This window comes from Pristiophorus japonicus, chromosome 16 (assembly GCF_044704955.1).
Source record: "Pristiophorus japonicus isolate sPriJap1 chromosome 16, sPriJap1.hap1, whole genome shotgun sequence".
Classification (NCBI taxonomy): Eukaryota; Metazoa; Chordata; class Chondrichthyes; family Pristiophoridae; genus Pristiophorus; species Pristiophorus japonicus.
In genome coordinates this window covers 116838512-116864933 of record NC_091992.1, presented here as the reverse complement: position 1 = coordinate 116864933, position 26422 = coordinate 116838512, and the positions used below count along the sequence as shown (strand labels likewise).

The following is a 26422-nucleotide window of genomic DNA, read 5'->3' as shown; positions in this document are numbered from 1 at the left end:
TAAATTGACATAATAGGATGTGCTTATCCCACATAACCTTGAAAAATAAAAATGAACTTAGGATATTAATAGTACTTGCATCTAAATAGCACTTTATTAGATTAAAATGTCTCTAAGTGCTGCTCACATGAATTATTATTTCAGCATGGTAACTGTTCTTATGTAGACAATTGCAAGTCAACTACTTAAATATTTAGGTGCAGCCATAGTTGACGCCCTCCTGGTAACAAGAAGTGACTCGTCATTGTTTTAACACATGCTCACATGTTCACGCATGAACAGCATTATATAAACTGTCTTTTACATCCTATTAATATTGGTAATCAGGAAGAGTTCAGAATATTTCCATAAATCCAAGCCGGTTCTGTATCAAGAAACCCAATCAATAGGGTACATTATTTTTGCAGAAACAGTATGGAATCATTGCAATATTTGGTAGATGTGTCGTTGAATTGATCTTCCCAGCAGCAAGCCCTGTAAAATGTTAGACAAATAAGCATATATCGGAGACTCAATGTTATACCAGACTGTTGGGTTTCTGATGCTATTCGTTATATCACATACAAGCAAGACAATCACTTCCCAACCCTTACATTTATTTCTATCTGTCACATTCAAGCATCAACATTCAAATTGATCAGTGGGGAAAAATACCTTTCAGTTCAGTTTGTATGCCGAACAAAGAGTCAGTCCAGATCAACTTCATCTGTTCCACTTCACTGCTTGCAGACTGAGATTGACCTTCAATTCCAGCATAACGCAAGGGACAGAAGATGCAAACAAAAGTGTCACTGTCAGCCTTCCCCTATACATGACACAAAGGATCTAGCGTTGCTTAAGGGGAGCCTGCTCCCAGATGTTGAATCTGTATTGTAACTGAAGCCAATCCAGTAAATTCTGAATACTGAATCCCACTGAGATTATCAGTCGCTGTTCGATTCGAAGTCAAACTGCTGTGGAGCCACACTGGGTAACAATGGTTTAAGCTGCTCTGCAAAACATTTTTTTACAGGTGAGGAGATTTTCATGAAACCATTCCTTGAGTGTATAACTAGTAATGTCGCGAAGGGCACCTCTGATGAAGTCATCACGTTTTTCTCAATATTTGTGGATGGAGGTGGAGGTGCCCTGCGAGGTAAATGCACAATTCCATTCAGTTCAGTGAATACTTACCCTGGAAGTCTGCAAATGTCAATAGAGTCAATACAGAAGGACACACAGAAGTCCAGTACTGCTCTCGAATGGTGACTGAATACATCAAGTGATATATGTATTTAAAAAAAAATACAATAATATATGAATTTCAATAAAGTGATTTATTCCCACAATATTTCCCCAACAATAGTTGTTAGAATTACTACTAGGTCCTCTTAATCATTAAGGCATTCACCGCACAGAAATATTACAAACACACAAGGATGGTGGACTGCAGGAGATACAAGGCTTCAGACTGAGCCATGAGCTGCTGGCAATTTAGTGAATGTTAAATTTGTTATAGCTCATAATAAGCTGCGAAAGATTGCTTCAGTAAAATGGAAAATGTGATTATTATAAGTGATCTAATTCGCACATTGGCAAATACAACTTCAGTTTGGCAAGTAGATTCGGAGAGTGATCTGTAGCTGCAGAGCAAGTGTAACATTTAGGTTTCGGCATTCTTGGGTTCGACTGGGGAGAAACACAAAAAGATTGCATGTGCTCGACATTTTTGATCCCCTTTGGGAAATGGTCGGAAGCTAGTGATTGGCTGCTGGAAGATAGTGCAGCGGAATACTTGGAAGTGTGACTTTTACCTTCACCCAAAGATCAAAGTCAGTGTTTTCTGTCTGCACCTGAGTCTCAAGTTTAAATAAGTTTCAATAAAGCAGACTCATGCCCCCCATCAAGGCAGCTTTGTGCAATTTTAAGAAAAATAGTGGCTGCTTCAGTTTAATGGGACTCCCTTCATATTTCTGATAGTAACATGCAGTCAGATCATTTACACATGGAATGGAATGGAAAATGTGTGTATTCACCAAATGTTAAGCCTACTGTTCCCTTGCACATGGCAAGTAACATAAAGGTGTTCGACATCTTCAGCCGGAAAGGAGATTTTACATAAATGACTATCTGTGTAGGTGTGTGTGTATAAATCTCAGTTTAAATATGCACAGAATAAAGCATACAAAAGTTCCTTTCGCGTGATCCTTCATTATAACTTCTACATTCAGGAACCTATAGTGGAACCACTAGTCATTTTGAAGCAAGTCAAACTTTAAAAGCAGCTTTTGCAATTGAGGCTCCTGTATTTCATCAAACTAGCATTATCCTTTTACCTAAATTGGAAGAGTGTAAAATGAATATTGTGAAGACTTGTGTATCCTGGAATTTCTCAGTTTATTAGATTAAACTTAACTGTGTGAACTATTTTACGTATTAATCCACCAATTACCCAGCAACATTGCAGGATTTATTCTTGCACACTTCCGCCCTTTTGACTTTTAAATAAATGGGAGATAATGTGAAAGTGTTGCATGCCAATTCCAATCCATTCCTGCCTTCAGCACGGACTAAACCCTCCCAGTGGATGGTCTTCATACACTTTGTTTTTTTTAAAGAGATAAACAAGATAGCTTGTTGTGCCAATAATACATCGATGTAATAAAATGTCAGTCAGTGTCTAAGGCAGGTGAGAGTTGCATTCATCTTGCAGTGCTCCCATAACACAACTATATTTGAAAGAGATGAGTGTAGGGTCAGCATAATGACTAGGAGCTTCTTTATACATGAGATGGTTGTTTATGGATGAAATCCTCAACTGTGAAGGACAAGTGAGTATTACCTGGATTTTTTAAGGTGACAAATTGCAAGGGATGTGAAAACTTTTGTTGTACGTCTTTCCTTAATTATTCCTTTAACAGAAAGATTCAGAATCCGCAGATTTTCATTGTGGTAGGGGCAGTTAAGTGGAGTCTCTTCGGGCTCAAAGATGCCATATTTGGTGATGGGAGATTGGAATTGACTCCCTCCTCTGTGACAGACACCAGAATACAATATCTAAGCCAGGTCCACAGAACTCTAAGGTAGAATTCATGGTTGACCAACAGGCTCACCAATTGACGGGAGCTGGAGGGCTAGACCTTTCAGTGGGGCCTCTGTTTCTTCCAACTTGGCTGTATATAACCCTGCAAGACCATGCCCAAATTTGTCTGATTCTAACAGACAAGCAGCAGGAACCTTATCAGTTGTATGTGATGATAAACTGCAAGATTTAGCAAATTAAATTCCAGAGACTGGATACATACTTGGGTTGGGGGTGGGGGTCCTTAAATGGAGTGTGTCTTCATGAGGAGAGATTGTGCAATTCATATCAGGCAAAAAGAAACCTTGCATGTGTGGATTTTTCAGTAGTTTGGTTTCGAAATGGTGATGGGTTTCTTTATGTGTCGGATGTCTGGCTGAGAAAAAAAATGTTTATTTGTATTGTGGACTGGATTTTTATATTAAAAAAATTCAGCCACTGGAGGAATGGACAGAATTATTGAATTAATAGGTGTTTCCAGCCAAAGTATTCTGCACACGGGAATAATTTAGATGTAGACCGAAAGAATTTTCAGCTTCTCATCAACGTATTAGGGTTGACTTTCTCAATGTGCATTCTTGGCACAAAGATTCACCCATTGAGTGCACGTGCGGGAAAATTGCAGGTATGCTCCCTGTGATTTCTCCATCCAGAAAACTGTGGGGGGTTGTGCCAGCGATGTGCCAAGATGCACTCCCAGCGTGCGAGGGAGATGCTGTACCGGGAGCACACCTTTGGAAAATGAGCCCCATTATCAAAATAGCTATTGAATGGAATGGCAATCTCTCCAGCACTGGCAGAAGATTTACACCGTGTATCTTTCACATCCACCATCCCTTGGGCAGAGACTGACCATTTTAGTCTCACAAATCCAACAACAGTAAAAACAATCAGTATACAGTACTTTTTTTTTCCGTTTTGCTCAGTGAGAACTTTCTCTTTTTGTGGAATTAGTTTACATAAACCTCACCTATGGTGTGACGGTTACTGTTTAGTGCATGTCTTTTGGTCTGGCACCTGGCCAGGGCAGCTATCTGTTTACCTTCATATTTGCCTGGAGGGATAAACAAACCTTCAAGCATGGGTTCTTCTGCTGCATTACATATATAATTACTTAAAATTGTGTGCAATAAAAAGTATTAACTTGCATCCAGATTAGAATACTTAATCACGCACGTGCAAACAACAAGGAGGAAGGATTGCGAGCATCAGAAGGTGACACTGCGAGCCAACGATTGCAGGCCAGGAACATTCTTTTTTTTTAAATCACACATTTCACATTTGAAGAGCGAGGGATGTTTCAGTAGAAAACAGAGGTTAAACAGTGGAACTTTCATTGCAGAACATGGATGAAAAAAATGGTACACTCGTGAGTAGTGCCACTGGTCTATGATCACTGAATAAATGACATTGCATTTTTACTACATGGAATTCTGGGATTTTTATTGTGGTTTTGGGGGAATCATATTCTGTGATATAAGAACATAAGAATTTGAAGCAGGAGTAGGCCATTTGGTCCCTTGAGCCTGCTCCGCCATTCAATAAGATCATGGCTGATCTTCTACCTCAACTCCACTTTCCTGCACTATCCCCATACCTTAATATCCAAACATCTATTGATTCCAAATGTTGCCAAGAAAATGGAAAACGACTGCCCTTTCCATAATATACGAAGGACAACCATTCCATTTTGATTACATGGGATTCTAACCAGTTTTTTTGTGGATTGCATTGTGATTCTGTCTACTTTTCCCGGGCAAACTGTGAACCAGTTTCCGTACACACGAGCTTTCGACACGTTCAACACTTCATCACAACCAGTAAATAAGGTTCAGATTTGAGAAAGTCAAAATGTAAACACACCACATCCAACCTGATCACCGAACAGCTCTCTAAGTTCAGAACATCTGTTCCTACACTGGATAACATGGTCCGATCCACTTTGAGGGGCTCACAATTATTTATTTCATAGGTCAATATAAGCCAATTTATTTAATTCTTAATTCACGTAGCTGGCCGATCTTCTGTGTCCCTCATACTTCCTTTGAAATGGGGTGAGACTGCAGGTGAATGGGCCACTGCTCTATCAATCCATAAGGAATGTGAGGGCTTTGGTGGGGTATTAGGAGGACTAACTTGCTTTAAGTTGTTGGAATTAAAATGAGAAATGTTGCTGCCAATAACATGTCAAAGTCTAGTAATCTGTATGCATAAATACTATGCACCAGCTCCACAGCATTTGAGGCCACGGCAGTTTTATAATGTCTTTGTGGTGTTAGCTGGTTCATTTCCCGCTCAAGGGCTCTTACTCCTTCGGCTGCTGGCGAGAGCAGGGTTGCCAATCCTCCAGGATTGTCCGAGAGTCTCCAGGAATTAATGTCAGTGTCCAGAACACTGCTGTGACCAGTCCAGGAGAAAAATCACAGGGCCATAAATTTTCTTTTAACACTTTTGTTTGTTAGTTATAAAAATATTGGCGATAGGGAAAAATAGCTGTTTGGCCGACAGTCAAGAATTATCCAATCAGGTAACGAAGAGTCTGTTTTCTTTCCAATTGGCCTGAGAAGGGGAGTGCCGTGAGGATGGGCATGTCAGATATTCAATGATGGGGGCCAGACGGAGATCGTGTGATGAAACCTCAAGGAATACATCCAATCAGAGTTGGCAATCCGAGGTGAAAAGATTCAGGTCAGACTTTTTCACAACTTCCTTGGCAATGGCATCTGTGCATTGCTCAGCTGGATGAAAGGGTAATCACCATCAGCCGGTCCAGGCAGCGGGCGGTTGTTCAGCCCGACTGCCTGCCTCTCTTCCGCGGTTACATCCGAGCCAGGGTGTCCCTGGAGATGGAGCACGCAGTGTCCACCGGTACGCTCGCGGCCTCCCGCGAGAGGTGGGCGCCGGAGGGACTGAAGTGCATCATCACCCATGGCAACCAAATTTTAATTTGATCATTTAAGTTTAAAGTTTAATTTGTTTAATTTGCCGGTTCTAGTGCCCCTCCTCCCCTTTTAGCACTTGTATAATTCAAAAAAAACAAAAAAAAGGGCCACAAAAAAAAAATTATTTTGGAGTGTGATCCCCCTTGCAGGGGCATTTGTTAAAAGTGCACAACTAAAATAATTAAAACGGTAATCACTCCTTCACCACCAATCAAAGGTGTAGATATGCAACTTGCTCGCAGGACTCTTCCAACAGTCCAGAAGAGAGCACACGAGGGAGACTGACTTGACACTTTTCCATCTATCCCACTTGGCCTCCACTTGGTAGCCTGTCCAAGGTGAGGTCAAAATGAATTCTGAGAGAAACAACAGAAAGGAGCCCGTGTTTCACTGCCTCATGGAATAATGTGTTGGAACATTACCAGACAAACTCTCGACAAGATACCCAAGATAAGCTTATACTATAAACGATATTAAAGCGGTTTTCCTTCAGGCTGCTGGGGGAATTTTTAAAAGTTAAAAACCTGAGGTAAAAAAAAACAAGGAAAGTTTTAATTTATCTCCGCAGTTTTGTACACTCTAATTTCCCCTCACCCTTCACACATTTGCAGGGGAGACAGAGGGATGGGGAGGGAGAGTGTTTGCAGAATTTACTTACCCCACCCACGCTGTCCAATTAAATGGGCTCATTACAAATTAACTTGCTATTGAATCATGTGAGCCGGAGATACCTGCACTCATTCATGTTCCAAATAAAGACCAGAATTCCAGGTTAAAGTTGCTGAATCCAATGTTGGAAAACGAAACATAACTCAATTTCTGAACTCGTCCAGGTTTGACATTGGCTGGAGCCACGGTCTCATGGCCACTCACTGCAATTTTTCCTTTATTTACCTCGTCACTGAATAAGGACCAGAAGGAAAAAAAAGTATTTAAAAACAAGAGCTAATAAAAGTATACTGTGCACACGGAAGCACTGGGATAATCAGAACCAGACTGCAGACTTCAAACAACAAGGGAAAAAAAAGGAAGGAAATGCAGCTTTAAACTTGTACTCTTGGACTGACATGCCAAGAACTACCCAAGGCTTAGAAGCCTTCTGGTCTGAGTACACCCCTACTGAGTAGCAATGCCATTTCATCTCACTCACCCGTAAATCAGACGGAGTTTAAGGAAAGGTACTGCAAACAGCACAGGCAGACCAAATAATGGAGAGGCAATTGTGATGGAAACAGTCTCTGTCCATTCTGGATTCTTCTGAATATTGCTCCCAAATCGCAGTGGAACAGCAGAGTTTTATTCGCTTGGCCCCTCTCAGTTTCTACTTATCATTGACCAGAACCAGGAGTTCATAGTTACCTAATGGGGACATAATTAAGGTTTAGCAGAGCTTGGTCTCCAGTTGTCTTGGTTAACCCTTGCCACTAGATCAAAACCTAGCTCTGACAAGCCCGTGTGGTGGCTGGTGTGCAACGACCACCACACGTTAAAAAAATCCACGCACAGGCATCTGCCACCCTTCAATATGTAGTTCGGGACCTAGAATGTCAGGTCCTTCATTTAAACACCTGTGAACTCATCCCTTTTTGGTATGGAAGCGGGTCATCCTCGATAGGAGGGACTGCCTAATACTAATAATTAAGGTTTCTACTAGTCAGTGGCATTTTGATTTGTGGTTTGTATTTGCTGCAATTATCAGTGCTTCGGTGATCACTGACAACTAAAAAGTCCCCCAGTTCCAGCTCTGGATTCTGTCACTTTAATCATATGTCGGCCTTCTGAAAACCAGCATCTAAGCTCTAAAAATATTCTGCGTCAGAGAGTTATTCATTAAAGAATAAATTAATAACAGAAATTGATCTCTGGACATAACCCAAGCCAAATCAAGCGGAGATGTTGTGCGGGTCCAACAGGGGATATAAAGGTGTCCAGGTTTTACAATATTGCTCAACTTGTAGAAATGGAAAGCCCTTTGTCCCCTATTGTAAATGACATCAAGGTCCCTGTTCATCCGGTTTATTTCATTCATATAGTCACTTATGAATTTAGTGCTTAAACTTCAGTGTTACTTTGGAAGAATAATTACATGAAAGGGACAGTGTTGTCCTGGTCACGTGTCTTTACAGGCGGAGCAGCATATAATGAGGATACTGGTGGTACAACGGCATCATATCGCAGATTGCATCTAAGCGATGTAATATAATTGTTAATAAAAATACAAAAAGCCTTTCAATTTAAAAGGCTGTACTGAAGCACTTCACATTTTACCTAGCAGCGAAAGAAGTTCTTAAGAACAAGCTATTCCAGAGTCCGAGCCTTTCAGGGAGCTTCAAGGCTCCAATAACTTCCCTTTAAAATAATATGCCCCCAAAGCTCTGGCAGTACAGCTTTGGACTCCCAGCTACGACTGGCATTCCCATTGGCTTGTGCTTTCAGGCAGGTTATCTGGGTTGTTAAAAGTTCTTCATCTCAATATAGCTGAGAAGACCGGTGATCCTCACCCCCACCCCACTGAACTCTCTCTCTGCTCAGCCAATCATAGAGTTGCACAGATACCACCAAAAGCAATCTTCATATTTAATTTTGCATCATCCAGAACTCAGGGCCATAGCTGGTCAAGCACACCTTGAAGGCAGCTTCACAATCACCTTGTGGTTGTGAAGTTGGTGATAAACATGCAACAGATTCCAAGAATTATGTATCTGAGCCGTTTCATAGTTAAATACACAAGTTGAGCTTTGGTATCTGAAATCAGAAGTGCCTTTGTTTAGAGAAACAATGCCAGGCCTGTCCATTAGAAAGACACTGTTTTCTTAGCGAGACATTGAGATAGGAAGCAATATTGTAAGAATGACATGAGCAAAATCAGTCAGTGAGGGAGCTGAACCTTCCAAGTGATTCCGAACCAAAAGCCACCAGGAGTGCTTGTCGGGGTTAAAGAGTTCAATCATTATAATTTAGCCAAAGTCTGCAACAAGTTTTTTTTCATTTTAGTTTTGTTACAGTGCCAACAATGTCGTGCCAGAACAATATCTTTCAAAAACCTTTTTATAATTCACCTCATTACAGTAGTTATATATTTACTTCAAAACAAACATGACATTGTATGCCTAAGTGCTGTTTAAAGTGAGCAACTGGCCAAGAGGACACTGATGTCAAGTTCTATAAATGGGTGTGTGGGTATGGCACGAATACAGTTAACCTCTAAATACACTGGCCCATTGTGTTCAATGGGGAATGTTCAGTACAGCGCAAGATTCTGGCTGACATGAAGTCGTATCGAAAGTTTACTTTCTTTTGTGTGGGCATGGGAAAGACTCAGCCACAAACTTTATTGCCCCCTTCTAAATTCCTGGACATCAGATACAATACGTTAGATTGTTTTATTAGCTGTACTCGAGCTATTCTCTGCATCTGTTTGTTTTGATACCTGACATATTAAGAAGGATGAAAGGAAACTCAGTCCTTATAGTTACACTGATCCTACATCATTCCACCAGCCATTTGTACAGTGTTTGGTACGTGGTTATAAAGGTAATTTACAGCCAGCTGCAGTTCCAAGCTCTCTTTGGAAGCACTCAACAAGCAGCGATACCAACTGATGGGGTTCTGACAGTGCCTAATGATGCTGCTATCACACTGACCATGTTCCGGTTCCAGGTTGAAACTCCTTTGGCACCTAGTTGGTGAGAGGTTTGTGCGCTGCCTCTGAGATGAGGTGAGCTCTAAACTAGTCATGTTTCAGGCCTGATTTCTTATCTAGAAATCTCGCATTATTGCTTCTTAAAGCCAAACTTTAGATTCCTGCTATTGAGGTAAAGTGCGCTGGAATTGCTTGCAATTCTCTTCAGTGAGAACAAAGCCAGACATTTATAAGGGAGAGATACATCAACTTAGAAGTGGCCCTTATAAATCTCTCTCTATCATTTGTGGTTTTCCTTGCATTATGAAAACAACTGGTTGTAAATACACAATGACATATTTAACCAGGCCCCTTAATGCCTGATGACATACTTGTTGGTGGCAACATCTGGAAATTGTCACTGTAAACAACCCAGAATGTTCCAAATCATTTCAGACATCACACACCGACGAATAAGGGCTAGTCAGATGATGCAGACTGTTTGAAGGCTGGTGTGAATGAGACTGTTGAACTGATCAGAATCTTCTCGAGGGCAATTTGGGATGGGCAATAAATGCTGGCCTTGCCAGCGACGCCCACATCCCGGAACAAATAAAAAAAAGAATGGGGATAAAGTGTTTGTTACATTTATATCAAACATATACATAACAAAACTATCATATGTTTCATATTCTACAGTGAAAATAACATTCTTCAAAAGGTCATCATATGTGCTCTGTTTTTAATGCAGTGTCCCTGTGACACAATGAAGTTTTACTGCTTTCAGTGATGTACCACGACTATAACCATCTTTCAATGGCCGATTGTGGATGGAAGAACGACAATTGTGAAACTGGCCCGAATTTGAGGTCAGCGGCGAAGCAAAGACGTTCACCGCTGACCGCAAAGCAAGCTTCACCCAAAGATCTCATGATCTGTGTCGAGAATTTCGGATTTTTCTGATCAATTCAAATCAATGGAGGTAAATGGGGATTCCCAGAAGAGAGCTGCTGTGACGTCAAATTAAATGTGGAAGAGCCGGAGATTGTGTCAGTTTCCATGATCAGAGAGATTTCACCGATTGCCGGCTCTCTCGGTCGGGGGCAGTGGGGAAGGAGCAGTGAATGACAGACCGCAACATCAGGATTTCCGAGTTAGGCTGCGCATGCGCTAAATCCTGAAGTTGCGGTCAGTCTCAAAGGCGAAATGACGGGGAACGCTGCCAGACGGCCGTCATCAGGGCCGCAAATTCCGGGCCAACAGAATACACAGCAGGCAATAATGGAATACCAAGTTTATCCCACTCCTAAGTTTATTCTGATGAACATCGAACTGCGATATTTTTCACTGAGGTGAAAAGGGACTGAGTTACCAAAAACCTGGAACCGGCACAAAACCTCATTATCAACAGATTGCAGAAATTCAAGAAGCGGGGAAACCCGCAAACCATGAAACAAATGTAAAACAATCAATCAATGACTCTGACTGCTGAGTGATCAACCTGCTGAGTCAATAGCATTTCTCAATCAGAGCAAGCTGTTAGCGTCAACCTGAAAATTTAAATTCTGTATGATGATTTGTCATATAGATTTTAAGTTGAAGATGCAACTTTTCTTTTTAAACTGGAAGAGATGAAAATATTGTTCCCAAACGAATTTCTTCAGAAAAATAGATCCTGCGATTAGCCAAGGCCAACATCGAGTGACATCATCAAGACGAACCCTGCGATGGAGGTCCAGGATGCCAGCTTGCCATTTCCACTGAAAACAAAAGCATGTGTGTCAGTTTTTCTTTCACTGATTCAGTGGTCACTATTTACTGAATCTTAGAACGATTCATGAAATCGGAATAATGTATTACTCAGCCATCAAAATAGCAGGTATACAAGACACATGTGTGCATAAGGTGTTTCTCTATGTAACTTGGACTGGTTCATGTGGATATAAAATACATGCATGAAGGTCCAACTTACACAGCCGATGTTGCACCGATGATATGACAACCTGTAACCATCTACCTGTCGATGACCCAAAATACCCAATTTCAAAAGTATCGTCATCAATGGGACTATCCCTCAGGAGTAGGTCTTACCTGCAGATCGGGAGAATCACAATCCAAATCTCTCACTCTCACGTACTGGAACAACTACTTAAATTGCACAAAGTAAAATGGGAAAATGACAAACAACATTTGCGTACCAACTTTAACATAATGAAACAGCTTACAGTGCCTCATATAGGGGAGAAGTAGACCGAGCACCAGAGGATTTCGGGAGGAATGACCGAAGGCACAGTCAGGAAGGTAGATCTCGAGGAGCTTCATACAGCCGGGAAGCAAAGCTCAAAGAGTTTGGGGTTGGGGTTAAGGCGGCTGAAACCTCTGCTACTCAGGGAGGAATTCGAGGGAGGGGGTAGATACACGGGTGGCCAAAAGGTGGAGCACCATAAGCATGGGTTAGGAAGTAGGGCTGAGGAAGTATAAATGCACATTACCCAGACACAAAGCTCTCACCACGTGTACTGTAAATATGCAGTCTGTTTTCATGTGTCTGTAATTTGTTTACATTTAAGCAGAACAATGGTGGAAAGTTCCAGCAGAAATAAAAAGGGGGCGGCTTTACTGATACCTTTGAATTTGAACACGACGCTTGGATTGTGGGAATGGGTCTTACCATAAACCGTCTGTACAAGGCTGGTTCAGGTATTTGCAATGTCTACCTCAAGGCTCTTGAGCCTGTTTCTGTGACCTCATTTTAAATATTCACAGTGTAATGTTTGTTCTACTATTGTTGTTGTTCTATTCTTTAATGGTTTGGTTCATTGACTGCATATCATGAAGAGTTGATGCATTATGGTCCCCAAGCCCATGTGAGCAGGCGCACGATTGGAGGGTGCTGACCATTTCACACCTGTTTCTGAGCTACAACAAATTTAGGCCCCAATGTGTTTGCTTAAAAGGCACTTGTTCCTGTACTAATTCTGTACTGGCATGAAGTCTGATTCCTCAACTTTACTATTTCGCTGTAACAAAATACATAAGAATTCCGTGAAATACTTGGAGGTCGGGATGGAAAAAATGGATATTTTAAAATCAGACGAGCAGACAACAGGAATAACAATAGCTGCACTGACAAAATCAGGAACTAACTGGGAGTGGCTAACGGTCTGCCTGTATTGAGAATGAGTAACAATGCACGACTGCCTGTTTTACACCCAGGGACTCAAGACAGGCTGATTGAAGGGAGGAAGAAAGAGTGAGCCTGCAGGTTGAGCTGCTCAATCTATGAACCATCTAACCTCAATTGTCCAGCGCAGGCCAGACGAGTCCATTATTACTATTCATCGCTTGCAGCTACTGTTAGAACTTGACCTGTTTTTTTGTTCTGGTTTCTTGCAGCTTTCAGACGAGACTTCCTCAGCACAGCTGGGCAAATGCCCGACTGCCGAGATGACACATCTCACAGAGTGATTGACACCAGATTCACGTGCAAGGGTGACTCCTGACGGCATCCTCATTCGCATTTGAAAGTATGGTATTGAGCCAATCACAATGTTGTTCAAACACTGCATTGGATCCTCTTAATACTACAATGCAGGCACAAGCCTCAGACAGCGGAGAGAGCACGTGAACAATTTGTCCCAACACGCAAATCTTACAGAAGGAATGGAACTGAAGCCGCGTCTGTTGAAAGGAAATTTGCCAGCAGCAGCGTGGCCCTTAAACCACTGGCACAGTATCAGCTTTGCAAGGCTCCAGGGGGTAGAAATTCACCCCCGCCAGAAACCTGGTGCTCCGACCGTTTTCTAAGTGTTTTTACCATCGCGTCAGACGAGGCAGACTCTTGATCCATTTTCAGCTCTTTGGCAATTTTTTTGGAGCAGACGTCGGTCATAAGGGGGGGGGTGGAAGTGGGGGCACTAAGTGAGGGGCGGAAGTGGGGGCGGGACCGAGTCTCCACCACGGTCAGTCAGCAGCGGAGCGGAGATGACGCTACGATGCATGTGCGTCACCACGCTCTCCCCTTCACTTAAAGGGACGAGCCTTCAGCATTCACAAACGTAGGTCCACTGGGCTACCAGCGAGGGTTTTGGCCGGGCCAGCGGTCCGACACCCAAGAGGGGGTGCCAGGCTGCCTGGCCGAACCCGGGAGCATAATTATCCGGCCGATCGGGAAGTCGGCCGGCAAAAAAAAAACATGGCGGCCACAGCAATAGGCCCTCGCCTTTAATGGCCGCCGCGCAGCCAAGTCCCCCACACACAGAAAACAAGGTGCACCGTCGGAAAAAGCTGTCGGGGACACCGCACGGCGCATTTATGATTTTTCGACCTAAATTTCACGGGAGGTGCATCGGAGGTGCGGGAGATTGGTGGTGTGCCCTTTGTTGACGCACTTAGGATGGTCGGCAATAGCAGGACGGAAGTGGGGACCACCAGAAAAATCCCAGAGCTGAATTTCGCTGGCGGTAGCCATTGGACTGGAAGTCGGCGACCGCTCGATTCCGCCGCTTTCTGGGGGTAGGTGGCCTTTTTGGGAGGCTGAGTTTCGGCCCCCAGGTGTTCAAGAGGAGGAGGCCCATGTGTAAGTGACTGAACACAGCTATGCTATCAAAAGAGGCAGAATGCAGAGGGCAGAAAGAGTCACTCCACGCAGTGCTCAATACCTTCTGGTAAAGTGCTTCATAGAGGCCTGCAGATGAAAATAGTTTGCCCACATACGCCAGGAAATGGTCTTTGATGTACCAAAGCTCAAAGGAGAGAAAGCAACAAAATAGAAGTTCCCAAAAATAAACATTACACCATTAAGCAATTGAGACCCGACTGACAATTACAGAGAATTCTGAGCAAGGGCAGAAATAACTTTACACTTTGTACCCACTTATCCAGACTGGGCACCTAAAAGGAGCAGATAGTTGTGGCTGGCCAAAGACATCTTGCATCGGGCTTGCAACTTGTGCTGACGACACAATAGTTAAATATAGTGGAGTTCTGAAAGAGCACAATATTTAAAAAGGTACAAAATGACATCCATTCAGTGCAATCTACTCAACGCCTCCACATAATGTGATGGAGAAGACTTGGAAATCATTAGCAGGAGCCTTGTGCCCCTCCCCCCACCCCCAGCTATCCCGTGCCGTCACCCTGCTGCTCAGCTTGCCAGAGTTTTAAAACAAATTCAAATCTTGTGTGTATTATAGATATCACCAAGAAAGTGGCAATGGGTTTGAGTCAATAATTCAATCTTGAAGTTCTGCAATCTTGAAGGTGTAGCGTTGAGAATCCAGAACCCACAGGACCGAGGCCATTCCGGATTCCGGGATTTTCCGGACTTTCGATCATCTTTCTGATGTCACAAATCCGGAAACACCCGAGCCTAGGTTCGGGTATTTCTGGATTTCGGAATGTCAGAAAAGGGGGGCAGGAGTTCCTGCCGAGGAGCTGTACGGGCTGCCAGCCCCGTTGATGAGGTCGTTGGGCGGGACCCTGCCATGGAGGAGCTGTTCGGGCGGGGCCCCGTCATGGAGGAGCTGTTCGGGCGGGGCCCCGTCGTGGAGGAGCTGTTCGGACGGGGCCCCGTTGTGGAGGAGTTTTTCGGGCGGGGCCTCGGCGTGGAGGAGCTGTTCGGGCGGGGCCCCGGCGTGGAGGAGCTGTTCGGGCGGGGCCCCGTCGTGGAGGAGCTGTTCGGGCCACTGGCCCAATCGACGAGGTCGTTGGGCGGGACCCCACCGTGGAGGAGCTGTTTGGGCAGGGTCCTGTCGTGGAGGAGCTGTTCGGGACACCTGCCCAGTCGATGAGGTCGCAGGTGGGACCCTGCCGTGGAGGTGGTGTTCGGGTAGGCCCCGCCGCCTCGGAGCTGTTCGGGCGGAGCCCCATTGTGGCGGAGCTGTTCGGACTGGCGAGGCCCCGAGGTAAGGGCAGTGGCGGCGAATGGGGCTAGGCGCGGGGCAGTGAGGCGAGGCCCGAGGTCGGCAGGTTGGTGGGGTCCAGATTCCGGAACATTTTACGGATTCCAGACGACCCTGCCACCGATCGGTCCGGAGTCCGAATTCCGGAACATTTTACGGATTCTGGAACTCCGGAATTTTGACGCTGCACCTGTACTTATAAAACAATTGAGCTTTGCTTATGATGTGAGACAGCACCAGAAAAAGCTTTATTAAATTTGTGACTGAGTGCCAGACGTTCATTGGCCTACATTCATCTGACGGAAGGGCTACCTGAAACATTAACCTGTTATTCCTTTTTTCAGATGCTGATGGGAGCTCGTAGAATGATACAAGCACAGAAGGAGGCCGTTGGCCCATTGTGACTGCGTGGCTCTTTCAAAGAGCTCTCTAATTAGTTCCACACCCGTGTTCTATCCCCATGGCCTTGCCAATTTTGTCTTCGAGTATATATCCAATTTCCTTTTGAAAGTTATTATTGAATCTGCTTCCATCACTCTTTCAGGCATTGCATTTCAGATCAGAACAACTCGCTGTGTGAAAAAATTTCTCCTCATCTCGCCTCTGGTTCTTTTGCAAATGATGTTAAATGTGTGTCCTCTGGTTACCGACCCTCCCGTTAGTGGAAACAGTTTCTTCTTATTTACTCGATCAAACCCGTCATAATTTTGAACACGTGTATTAAATACTCCCCTTAACTGCTCTAAAGAGAACAATCCCAGCTTCTGTTTCTCCACATAACTGATGTCTCTCATCCCTGGTGCCATTCGAGTAAGTCTGCTCTGCACCCTCTCCGATTCCTTGACAGCCTTGTATTCAAGATCTCTGGTGCATTTCCTGTTATTATTTCAGACTTGCAGTTCTTTTCCTTTGTATCAGCCTATTTATTGACTGATAAAAGTCCTCATTATAAAATATTGCCCACACTAGTTAACTGGTAAAGGCAACATTCACCATTCCTTTGTTCCCAACTAAAGTTACAGGGAATAATTATCTTATCCGAAGCCACTGTTTTCAGTTCCCGCCACAAACTCCGTTCCCAAGCCACTGACTCCATCCCGCTCATCAACTTCTGTCTGAGGCTGAACCACATTGTTTGCAACCTTGGTATCATATTTGACCTTGAAATGAGCTTTCGATCACATACCCACAGCTGAACTAAAACTGCCTATTTCCACCTCCGTAACATCGCCCATCTCCGCCCTTGCCTCAGCTCATCCGCTGCTGAAGCCCTCATCCATGCCTTTGTTATCTCGAGACTTGATTGTTCCAACGCACTCCTGGCTGGCCTCCCACATTCTACCCTACGTAAACTAGAGGTGATCTAAAACTCGACTGCCCATGTCCTAACTCGCACCAAGTCCCGCTCATCCATCACCCCTGTGCTCGCTGATCTACATTAGCTTCTGGTTAGGCCATGATTTCAAAATTCTCATCCTTATTTTCAAATCCCTCCATGGCCTTGCCCCTCCCTATCTCTGTAATCTCTTCCAGTTCCACAATCCCCCTCCCCCCACCCCTGAGATATCTGCGCTCCTCTAATTCTGCCCTCTTGAGCATCCCCGATTATAATCGCTCAACCATCGGTGGGGCCACGTGCCTTCTGTTGCCTGGGCCCCAAGCTCTGAAACTCCCTCCCTAAACCTCTCCGCCTCGCTAACTCTCTTTCCTCCTTCAAGACGCTCCTTAAAACCTACCTCTTTGACCAAGCTTTCGGTCACCTGTGCTAATTTCTACTTATGCGGCTCGGTGTCAAATTAATTACATTTCACGACGTGAAAGGCACTATATAAATACAAGTTGTTGTTGTTATTCAATGCTCACCTGAGCTGTGCTTCAGGAATGATGTCGTCAACGACAACGTAAACCATGGCGCCGGCGGCAAAAGCCAATGCGTAGGGCAGGAGCGGCTCAGCAAGCACGACGGCAAAGGCACCAAATATTCCCGCTACTGGCTCAACCATACCGCTTAACTGGCCGTACCTGTACGACAGGAGAAAATCGTCGTTACAATTCACAGAAATAAAATGTCAAAAAGAAATGAGGTGAAAGAGATTAAATATGAAGTAGGGACACAACTGGTATGGATTGAACTCAATACCAGGGAAGGGCTGATAAATCCAGTCTGTATTTTAACACATTGCTGATCTGTCCTGCTGAAACTACTGCAGTACCAATGTGCTGCCATCTGACACCTTGATATCTCGAAAGGTGGTTGGGTGTGGTTGGCAAGCTGGATCGCAGATCATAGCATCATAGAATAGTACAGCACAGAAAGAGGCCGCTCAACCCATCAAGATTATCAATGATCTTTTTCTTCTGGTTTAAAGAAAGACTAACATTTATATAGCGCCTTTCACAACCACCGGACGTCTCAAAGCGCTTGACTGCCAATGAAGTACTTTTGGAGTGTAGTCACTGTTGTAATGTGGGAAATGAGTGGTAATTGACTGCTGCTTTTCGATTTTGTGTCTGTTTTTTTTTTACATCTATTTACTGGTGTATTTTGGGGGCTGGAGGGAGGATAGAGATTGGATCCCTGGAGGTTGGGGATCCGAACGCTGAAGGAAGGGGCTTTGATCCCAATACGTATTGTCCTCATCTATAAATCCCTCCATGGTCTTACCCCAGCCTATCTCTACAATCTCTTCCGGCCCAATATCCTGCCTGAACACGTCATTCTTCTGCCACTGACATCCTGCCTTCCTTTGCCCTCTCACTGGTACGAGAGCCTTCAACTGCTTGGGTCCTGCTTTCTGAAATTCATTCTCGAAAGCCTTCGGTCTCTTCCCTCCTCCTTGAAAAACCTTCTCAAAACCCAGCTTTTCAACCAAGGTTTCAGTCACCCCTGCGAATCTCTCCCTTCCTTTCTTATTATCTGTTGGTGACTGCTTGTGGCGGCTTGCTGGTTCACTTATGGGTCGGCCGCGACCCGCAATTTTAATGCGGAGCCGCGTGAGGCACCAGCTCCACAACAGGGTAAATAAAACAGTCCACACTCACTTTTACAGTGGCGGCCTTTGGCGGACCCTTTAAGGACCTTTGGTTTGGCTGGCCAGCGTCTGAAGAAACTGACCATCGCATGCATGCTACTCCGAGTCGCAATTCAACTTTGCAAATTTTGCAAAAGGGGCTGGAGGATCCGTTCCTCCCCCCTCCCCAACGGTAAAAATTGGACTATTAAATATAAAAAGCCAGAACTGCATTACAGCCCGCAAAAAGAGCTGGGCAGGAAAGGGTTAATTCAAATATTGCAGCCCAACCATCAGGCATCATGAGAGACAAGGATACAGGATATCTGCCATCGATCCAAATCACCAGACATGGCATTCACACATTCGATGGTCCCGACCATTGCAGCAAAACTAGGACTCATCGAGAGATGGGACATCATCAGAGAACCAGAAGAGAGACATTCACACCTTTAATGGTTTCTGTCTGAAAAGGTACAGGAACATTCAAGTATTCATTTACCTTATCATCATCATAGGCAGTCCCTCGGAATCAAGGAAGACGCTTAAAAATGAGTCCTTAGGTGGCTGAACAGTCCAATACGAGAACCACAGTCCCTGTCACAGGTGGCACAGATAGTCGTTGAGGGTAAGGGAGGGTGGGACTGGTTTGCCGCACGCTCTTTCTGCTGCCTGCGCCTGATTTCTGCATGCTCTCGGCGATGAGACTTGAGATGCTCAGCGCCCTCTCGGATGCACTTCCTCTACTTAGGGCGGTCTTTGGCCAGGGACTCCCAGGTGTCAGTGGGGATGTTGCACTTTATAAGGGAGGCTTTGAGGGTGTCGTTGTAACGTTTCCTTTGCCCACCTTTGGCTCATTTGCCGTGAAGGAGTTCCGAGGGGTTACATTGGTAAAGAAAACGTACCTTGGATCATGGCTACAGAAAGGCTGATATCAAGTGTAGGCCTCGACAATGGACCGGACCCTGAACCATTTGAATATCAATGCTACTAGAAACCATCAAGTAAGTCACCTTGGGAAGGTTACATTGTAAAGGACCTCACTCTACAGAAAGGCGGTGGCCAAAGTAATCATGGACAATGACCCTAAATGAGGGACAATTAGCCTTCAAGAGTTCACATTTGATGCTGCCATCGTGTTAAATCTGTTTCAAGATTGCAAGTTGGTTTTTGGTACAAAGAGCAGCCATTTTCAAGGGGCGCAGTACAGGAACAGAATTGAAACAGCAACAGAAGCCAGCCAGTCTTCGGGACACGAGCTGCAACCAAGAAAAGGGCCTACAGTCAACCTCAGAAGACAGCTGAGGAATTGGTGATTGCATGTTTGTTCCAGCCAAATCCTAGAAGGGTTTTGTGATTGGGTCCGGGTAACTTTGTGTGTAACAGTCAAATCGCAGACGGGTTTAACTGTGTCAAGTCGTGCCGATGCAAATTACCCTTTTGTAGGGGTTTGGAACCCCAGCTATTTACAATATACATTAATGATTTAGATGCAGGAGTTGAAGGTAATATCTCCAAGTTTGCTGGGTGGCGGTGTGAGCTTCGAGGAGGACGCTAAGAGGCTGCAGGGTGACTTGGACAGGTTAGGTGAGTGGGCAAATGCATGGCAGATGCTGTATAATGTGGATAAATGTGAGGTTATCCACTTTGGTGGCAAAAACAGGAAGGCAGATTATCTGAATGGTGACAGAGTAGTAAAAGGGGAGGTGCAAAGAGACCTGGGTATCATGGTACATCAGTCACTGAAAGTAGACGTGCAGGCGTACAGCAGGCGGTGAAGGCGGCAAATGGCATGTTGGCCTTCATAGCGAGAGGATTTGAGTACAGGAGCAGGGAGGTCTTACTGCAGTTGGTGAGACCACACCTGGAATATTGTGTGCAGTTTTGGTCTCCTAATCTGAGGAAGGACATGCTTGCTATTGAGGGAGTGCAGCGAAGGTTCACCAGACTAATTCCCGGGATGGCAGCAGTGACATATGAAGAAAGACTGGATCGGCAAGACTAATACTCACTGGAATTTAGAAGAATGAGAGGGGATCTCATAGAAACATATAAAATTTTGATGGGACTGGACAGGTTAGATGCAGGAAGAATGTTCCCGATGTTGGGGGAAGTCCAGAACCAGGGGTCACAGTCTAAGGATAAGGGTTAAAGCCATATAGAACCGAGATGAGGAGAAACTTTTCACCCAGAGAGTGGTGAGCCTGTGGAATTCTCTACCACAAAAAGTTGTGGAGTCCAGTTCATTGGGTATATTCAAGAGGGAGTTAGATGTGGCCCTGACGGCTAAGGAGATCGGGGGTATGGAGAGAAAGCGGGAGTGGGGTACTCAAGTTGCATGATCAACCATGATCATATTGAATGGCAGTGCAGGGTCGAAGGGCCGAATAGCCTGCTACTGCACCTATTTTCTATGTGTTGTGTTCCTAACACAGATGAGACGGCACACAGGGAGGTTAAAGTAACAGTGACCTCAGTCTTTATTAAGACACTTCAGAGTGAGGAATAGGCTTATATACAGTGCTCCCAAGGGATGCTGGGATCCCTTGGGACTTCAGGGGATGCGCTCCCTGGTGATGGAACATGGGGGTGCATGCTTTACAGATACACAATCTCACTCCCCCGCAAAGTCAAAGTGAAAACTATTTATAAGGTGAGACGGTCGGGAGCCTTTCCTTCCCTGGTGGACCGCCTCGGTAAAAATGTCTGTTTTGGTGTGTTGGCTGTGCCCTCGCTGGGCTGGCGTGTTGTTGACCCTGCAGGGCTGCTGGGTGAGCCTGGCCTTGCTGGGCTGTTGGGCGTGATGGGTTCGATTTCCTGGTCCGGCGTGGTGTCGTTGATCCTTTGGGTGTGTGTTGTGGGCTCGAAAAAGGTGGTGTCTGCTGTGGGTTGTTCAGGGCAGTCTGTGAACCGCAGCCTCGTTTGGTCCAGGTGCTTTCTGAAAATTTGTCCATTGTCTAGTTTGACTACAAACACCCTACTCCCTTCTTTAGCTATCACCGTGCCTGCGATCTACTTGGGACCATGCCCATAGTTAAGCACATACACAGGGTCATTCAAATCAATTTCCTGTGACACAGTGGCGCGACCATCATTTACATTTTGTTGCTGCCGCCTGCTCTCAACTGATCATGCAGATTGGGTTGAACCAGAGAGAGTCTGGTTTTAAGTGTCCATTTCATGAGTAGCTCAGCCGGGGGCACCCCTGTGAGCGAGTGGGGTCTCATGTGGTAGCTGAGCAGTACTCGGGACAGGCGGGTTTGGAGTGAGTCTTCTGTGACTCGTTTAAGGCTCTGTTTGATTGTTTGTACTGCCCGCTCTGCCTGCCCATTGGAGGCTGGTTTAAACGGGGCTGAGGTGACATGTTTGATCCCATTGTGAGTCATGAATTCTTTAAATTTGGCACTGGTGAAACATGGCCTGTTGTCACTGACCAGTCAGGCAGGCCGTGGGTGGCAAACATGGCCCTCAGGCTTTCAATGGTGGCGGTGGCAGTGCTTCCCGACATTATTTCACATTCAATCCACCACCACCACCAGGAACATTTAACCAAGAAACGGACCCGCGTAGCCGACAGGGATCCTTGACAAACTTAGTGGTGCCTCTCTGGGCACGTTGCTCAACTGAGCACATACACTACATTGGCATACACAGGACTCTAAGTCAGAGTCGATACCGGGCCATCACACGCGAGACCTGGCTATTGCTTTCATCATTACTATACCCGGGTGTGTGCTGTGGATATCCGAGATGAACGTCTCCCTGCCCTTTTTGGGTAGCACTACGTGGTTACCCCACAACAGGCAGTCTCTGCCCGAATGGACAGCTCGTCCTTTCGCCGCTGGAATGGCTTGATTAGCTCTTGCATTTCAACGGGGATGCTGGTCCAGCTACCATGCAGTACACAGTTTTTTACTAGGGACAGCAGAGGAATTTGGCTGGTCCAAGTCCTAATCTGGAGGGATGTGACAGGTGATTTATCATTTTCAAACGCTTCCATGACCATCAACAAGTCTGTGGGCTGCGCCACCATCAACAAGTTTGCAGGCTGTGCCATTTCCACCTCCGTGGTGGACAATGGTAGCCGACTGAGAGCATCCGCAGTTCTCGGTGCCTGGCCTGTGACGGATGGTATAGTTCTACGCTGATAGCGCGAGTGCCCACCTTTGTATGCGGGCTGAGGCATTAGTATTTATCCCCTTGTTTTCAGTGAAGAGGGATATGAGGGACTTGTGATCGGTTTCCAGCTCAAATTTGAGGCCAAACAGGTACTGATACATTTTCATTACCCCGGACACACAACCTAATGCCTCTTTCTCAATCATGCTGTCGGCCCTCTCGGCCCCAGACAAGCTCCTGGAAGCATAGGCGACAGGTTGAAACTTATCCGCAACATTAGCTTGTTGTAATACACACCCGACTCCAAATGACGACGCATCACATGGTAACACGAGTCTTTTACACGGGTTATACAATACAAGCAGCTTGTTGGAGCATAAAATGTTTCTGGCTTTCTCAAAAGCAATTGCTTGATTTTTTTCCCCATACCCAGTTCTCACCTTTACACAATAACACATGTGGGGTCTCTAAGAGGGTGCTTAACCCCGGTAGGAAGTTATCAGAATAGTTGAGGTGTCCCAGGAACGACCGCAGCACCGTGACGTTCTGTGGCCTGGGCGCGTTCCTGATAGCCTCTGTTTTGGCGTCTGTGGGCCGAATGCCGTCCGCCGCGATCTTTCTCCCCCAAAACTCCACTTCTGTTTCCATGAAGACGCATTTCGACCTGTTTAGCCGCACCCCGACGCGATCCAGTCACTGGAGGACCTCCTCCAGGTTTTGTAGGTGCACGATGGTGTCCCGACCCGTGACCAATATGTTGTCCTGAAAAACCATCAAGAGATACCGACTTGAGTAGACTCGCCATGTTTCTCTGGAAGATCGCTGCAGCCGACCGAATTCCAAACGGGCATCTGTTGTAGATGAACAGTCCCTTGTGCATGTTGATGCAGGTGAGACCCTTCGAAGACTCCTCCAGCTCCTGCATCATGTAGGCCGAAGTCAGGTCGAGCTTGGTGAACGTCTTGACTCCTGCCAGCGTCGCAAATAGGTTGTCTGCCTTAGGTCGCGAGTATTGGTCCTGCAGCGAGAAACAATTAATAGTTATTTTATAGTCGCCGCAAATCCTGACCGTGCCATCACTTTTGAGTACTGAAACAATCGGGCTGGCCCACTCGCTGAATTCCACTGGGGAGGTGATGCCCTTGCGTTGCAGCCTGTCCAGCTCGATTTCCACTCTCTCCCTCATAATGTGAGGTACCGCTCGCGCCTTGTGGTGAATGGGTCGTGCCTCTGGGACCAAGTGGATCCGCACCTTCGCCCCGGAAAAGTTTCCAATGCCTGGCTCAAAGAGGGAAGGAAATTTGTTCAGAACCTGCGTACATGAGGCCTCATCGACATGTGATAGCGCTCGGATGTCATTCCAGTTCCAGCGGATTTTGCCCAGCCAGCTCCTTCCAAGCAGTGTGGGGCCATCGCCCGGGAAATCCAGAGTGGCAGTTCATGCACCGTGCCCTCGTAGGTGACCTTGACCATGGCGCTGCCCAGGACAGTAATAAGCTCTTTGGTGTACGTTCTCAGTTTCGTGTGGATGGGGCTCAGGGCTGGTCTGAGTGTCTTGTTGCACCACAGTCCCTCAAACATCTTTTTACTCATGATGGATTGGCTAACGCCAGTGTCCAGTTCCATGGCTACGAGTAAGCGATTCAATTTTATGTTTAGCATTATAGGTGGATATTTCGTCGAAAATGTGTGCACCCAGTGTACTTCAGCATCTGCCTCCTCTCTCTCAGGCTCGAAATTGCTTTGATCAACCATGAACCGATTTTCCTCTGCCACGTGGTGGTTAGCAGGTTTTGCAGAGCTTGCAACTCGTCTGCAAGCTCGTTGGAGGTGCCCCATTGTTCCACAGCTCTTGCAAACATACCCTTTGAAGCGGCATGAATAGGCTGAATGGAAGCCTCCACAACGCCAACAAGGTGTGAATTGCCTTGCATTCATCCTTCATAGAAACATAGAAACATAGAAAATAGGTGCAGGAGCAGGCCATTCAGCCCTTCTAGCCTGCACCGCCATTCAATGAGTTCATGGCTGAACATGAAACTTCAGTACCCACTTCCTGCTTTCACGCCATACCCCTTGATCCCCCGAGTAGTAAGGACTTCATCTAACTCCCTTTTGAATATATTTAGTGAATTGGCCTCAACTACTTTCTGTGGTAGAGAATTCCACAGGTTCACCACTCTCTGGGTGAAGAAGTTTCTCCTTATCTCGGTCCTAAATGGCTTACCCCTTATCCTTAGACTGTGACCCCTGGTTCTGGACTTCCCCAACATTGGGAACATTCTTCCTGCATCCAACCTGTCCAAACCCGTCAGAATTTTAAACGTTTCTATGAGGTCCCCTCTCACTCTTCTGAACTCCAGTGAATACAAGCCCAGTTGATTCAGTCTTTCTTGATAGGTCAGTCCCACCATCCCGGGAATCAGTCTGGTGAATCTTCGCTGCACTCCCTCAATAGCAAGAATGTCCTTCCTCAAGTTAGGAGACCAAAACTGTACACAATACTCCAGGTGTGGCCTCACCAAGGCCCTGTACAACTGTAGCAACACCTCCCTGCCCCTGTACTCAAATCCCCTCGCTATGAAGGCCAACATGCCATTTGCTTTCTTAACCGCCTGCTGTACCTGCATGCCAACCTTCAATGACTGATGTACCATGACACCCAGGTCTCGTTGCACCTTCCCTTTTCCTAATCTGTCACCATTCAGATAATAGTCTGTCTCTCTGTTTTTACCACCAAAGTGGATAACCTCACATTTATCCACATTATACCTCATCTGCCATTCATTTGCCCACTCACCTAACCTATCCAAGTCACTCTGCAGCCTCATAGCATCCTCCTCGCAGCTCACACTGCCACCCAACTTAGTGTCATCCGCAAATTTGGAGATACTACATTTAATCCCCTCGTCTAAATCATTAATGTACAATGTAAACAGCTGGGGCCCCAGCACAGAATCCTGCGGTACCCCACTAGTCACTGCCTGCCATTCCGAAAAGTACCCATTTACTCCTACTCTTTCCTTCCTGTCTGACAACCAGTTCTCAATCCACGTCAGCACACTACCCCCAATCCCATGTGCTTTAACTTTGCACATTAATCTCCTGTGTGGGACCTTGTCGAAAGCCTTCTGAAAGTCCAAATATACCACATCAACTGGTACTTCTTTGTCCACTTTATTGGAAACATCCTCAAAAAATTCCAGAAGATTTGTCAAGCATGATCTCCCTTTCACAAATCCATGCTGACTTGGACCTATCATGTCACCATTTTCCAAATGTGCTGCTATGACATCCTTAATAATTGATTCCATCATTTTACCCACTACTGAGGTCAGGCTGACCGGTCTATAATTCCCTGCTTTCTCTCTCCCTCCTTTTTTAAAAAGTGGGGTTACATTGGCTACCCTCCACTCGATAGGAACTGATCCAGAGTCAATGGAATGTTGGAAAATGACTGTCAATGCATCCGCTATTTCCAAGGCCACCTCCTTAAGTACTCTGGGATGCAGTCCATCAGGCCCTGGGGATTTATCGGCCTTCAATCCCATCAATTTCCCCAACACAATTTTCCGACTAATAAAGATTTCGTTGCGGACTCAGTCATCTGAGGCCTGCTGGCAGTTGCAGACTCGTGGTTTCTGCCCTGTACATTTCTGCTCGCAAACACAGTTCCAGTTAATTTATGAACATTGCTAGCACTTGTGTGCTGAGAGATTTGTTTGGTGTTATCACTGGTGGACATAAACGCCTGTGCTATCGCA

The 26422-nt window shown here is 45.5% G+C and overlaps 1 protein-coding gene across 1 annotated transcript in view; it reads right to left on the bottom strand.

The window, feature by feature from the left end:
• Positions 1–1297: 1297 nt before the first annotated feature.
• The window catches only part of LOC139226760 (zinc transporter ZIP11-like), an 807495-nt gene continuing 782370 nt past the window's right edge, over positions 1298–26422 (bottom strand). Inside the window, exons 8-9 of the mRNA XM_070857754.1 lie at positions 17392–17550; positions 1298–11385 (exon numbers count right to left, since the gene is read on the bottom strand). Of these exons, the coding sequence (XP_070713855.1) occupies positions 11307–11385; positions 17392–17550 (238 nt within the window). The 3' untranslated portion in view covers positions 1298–11306. The remainder of the gene's footprint in view (positions 11386–17391; positions 17551–26422) is intronic.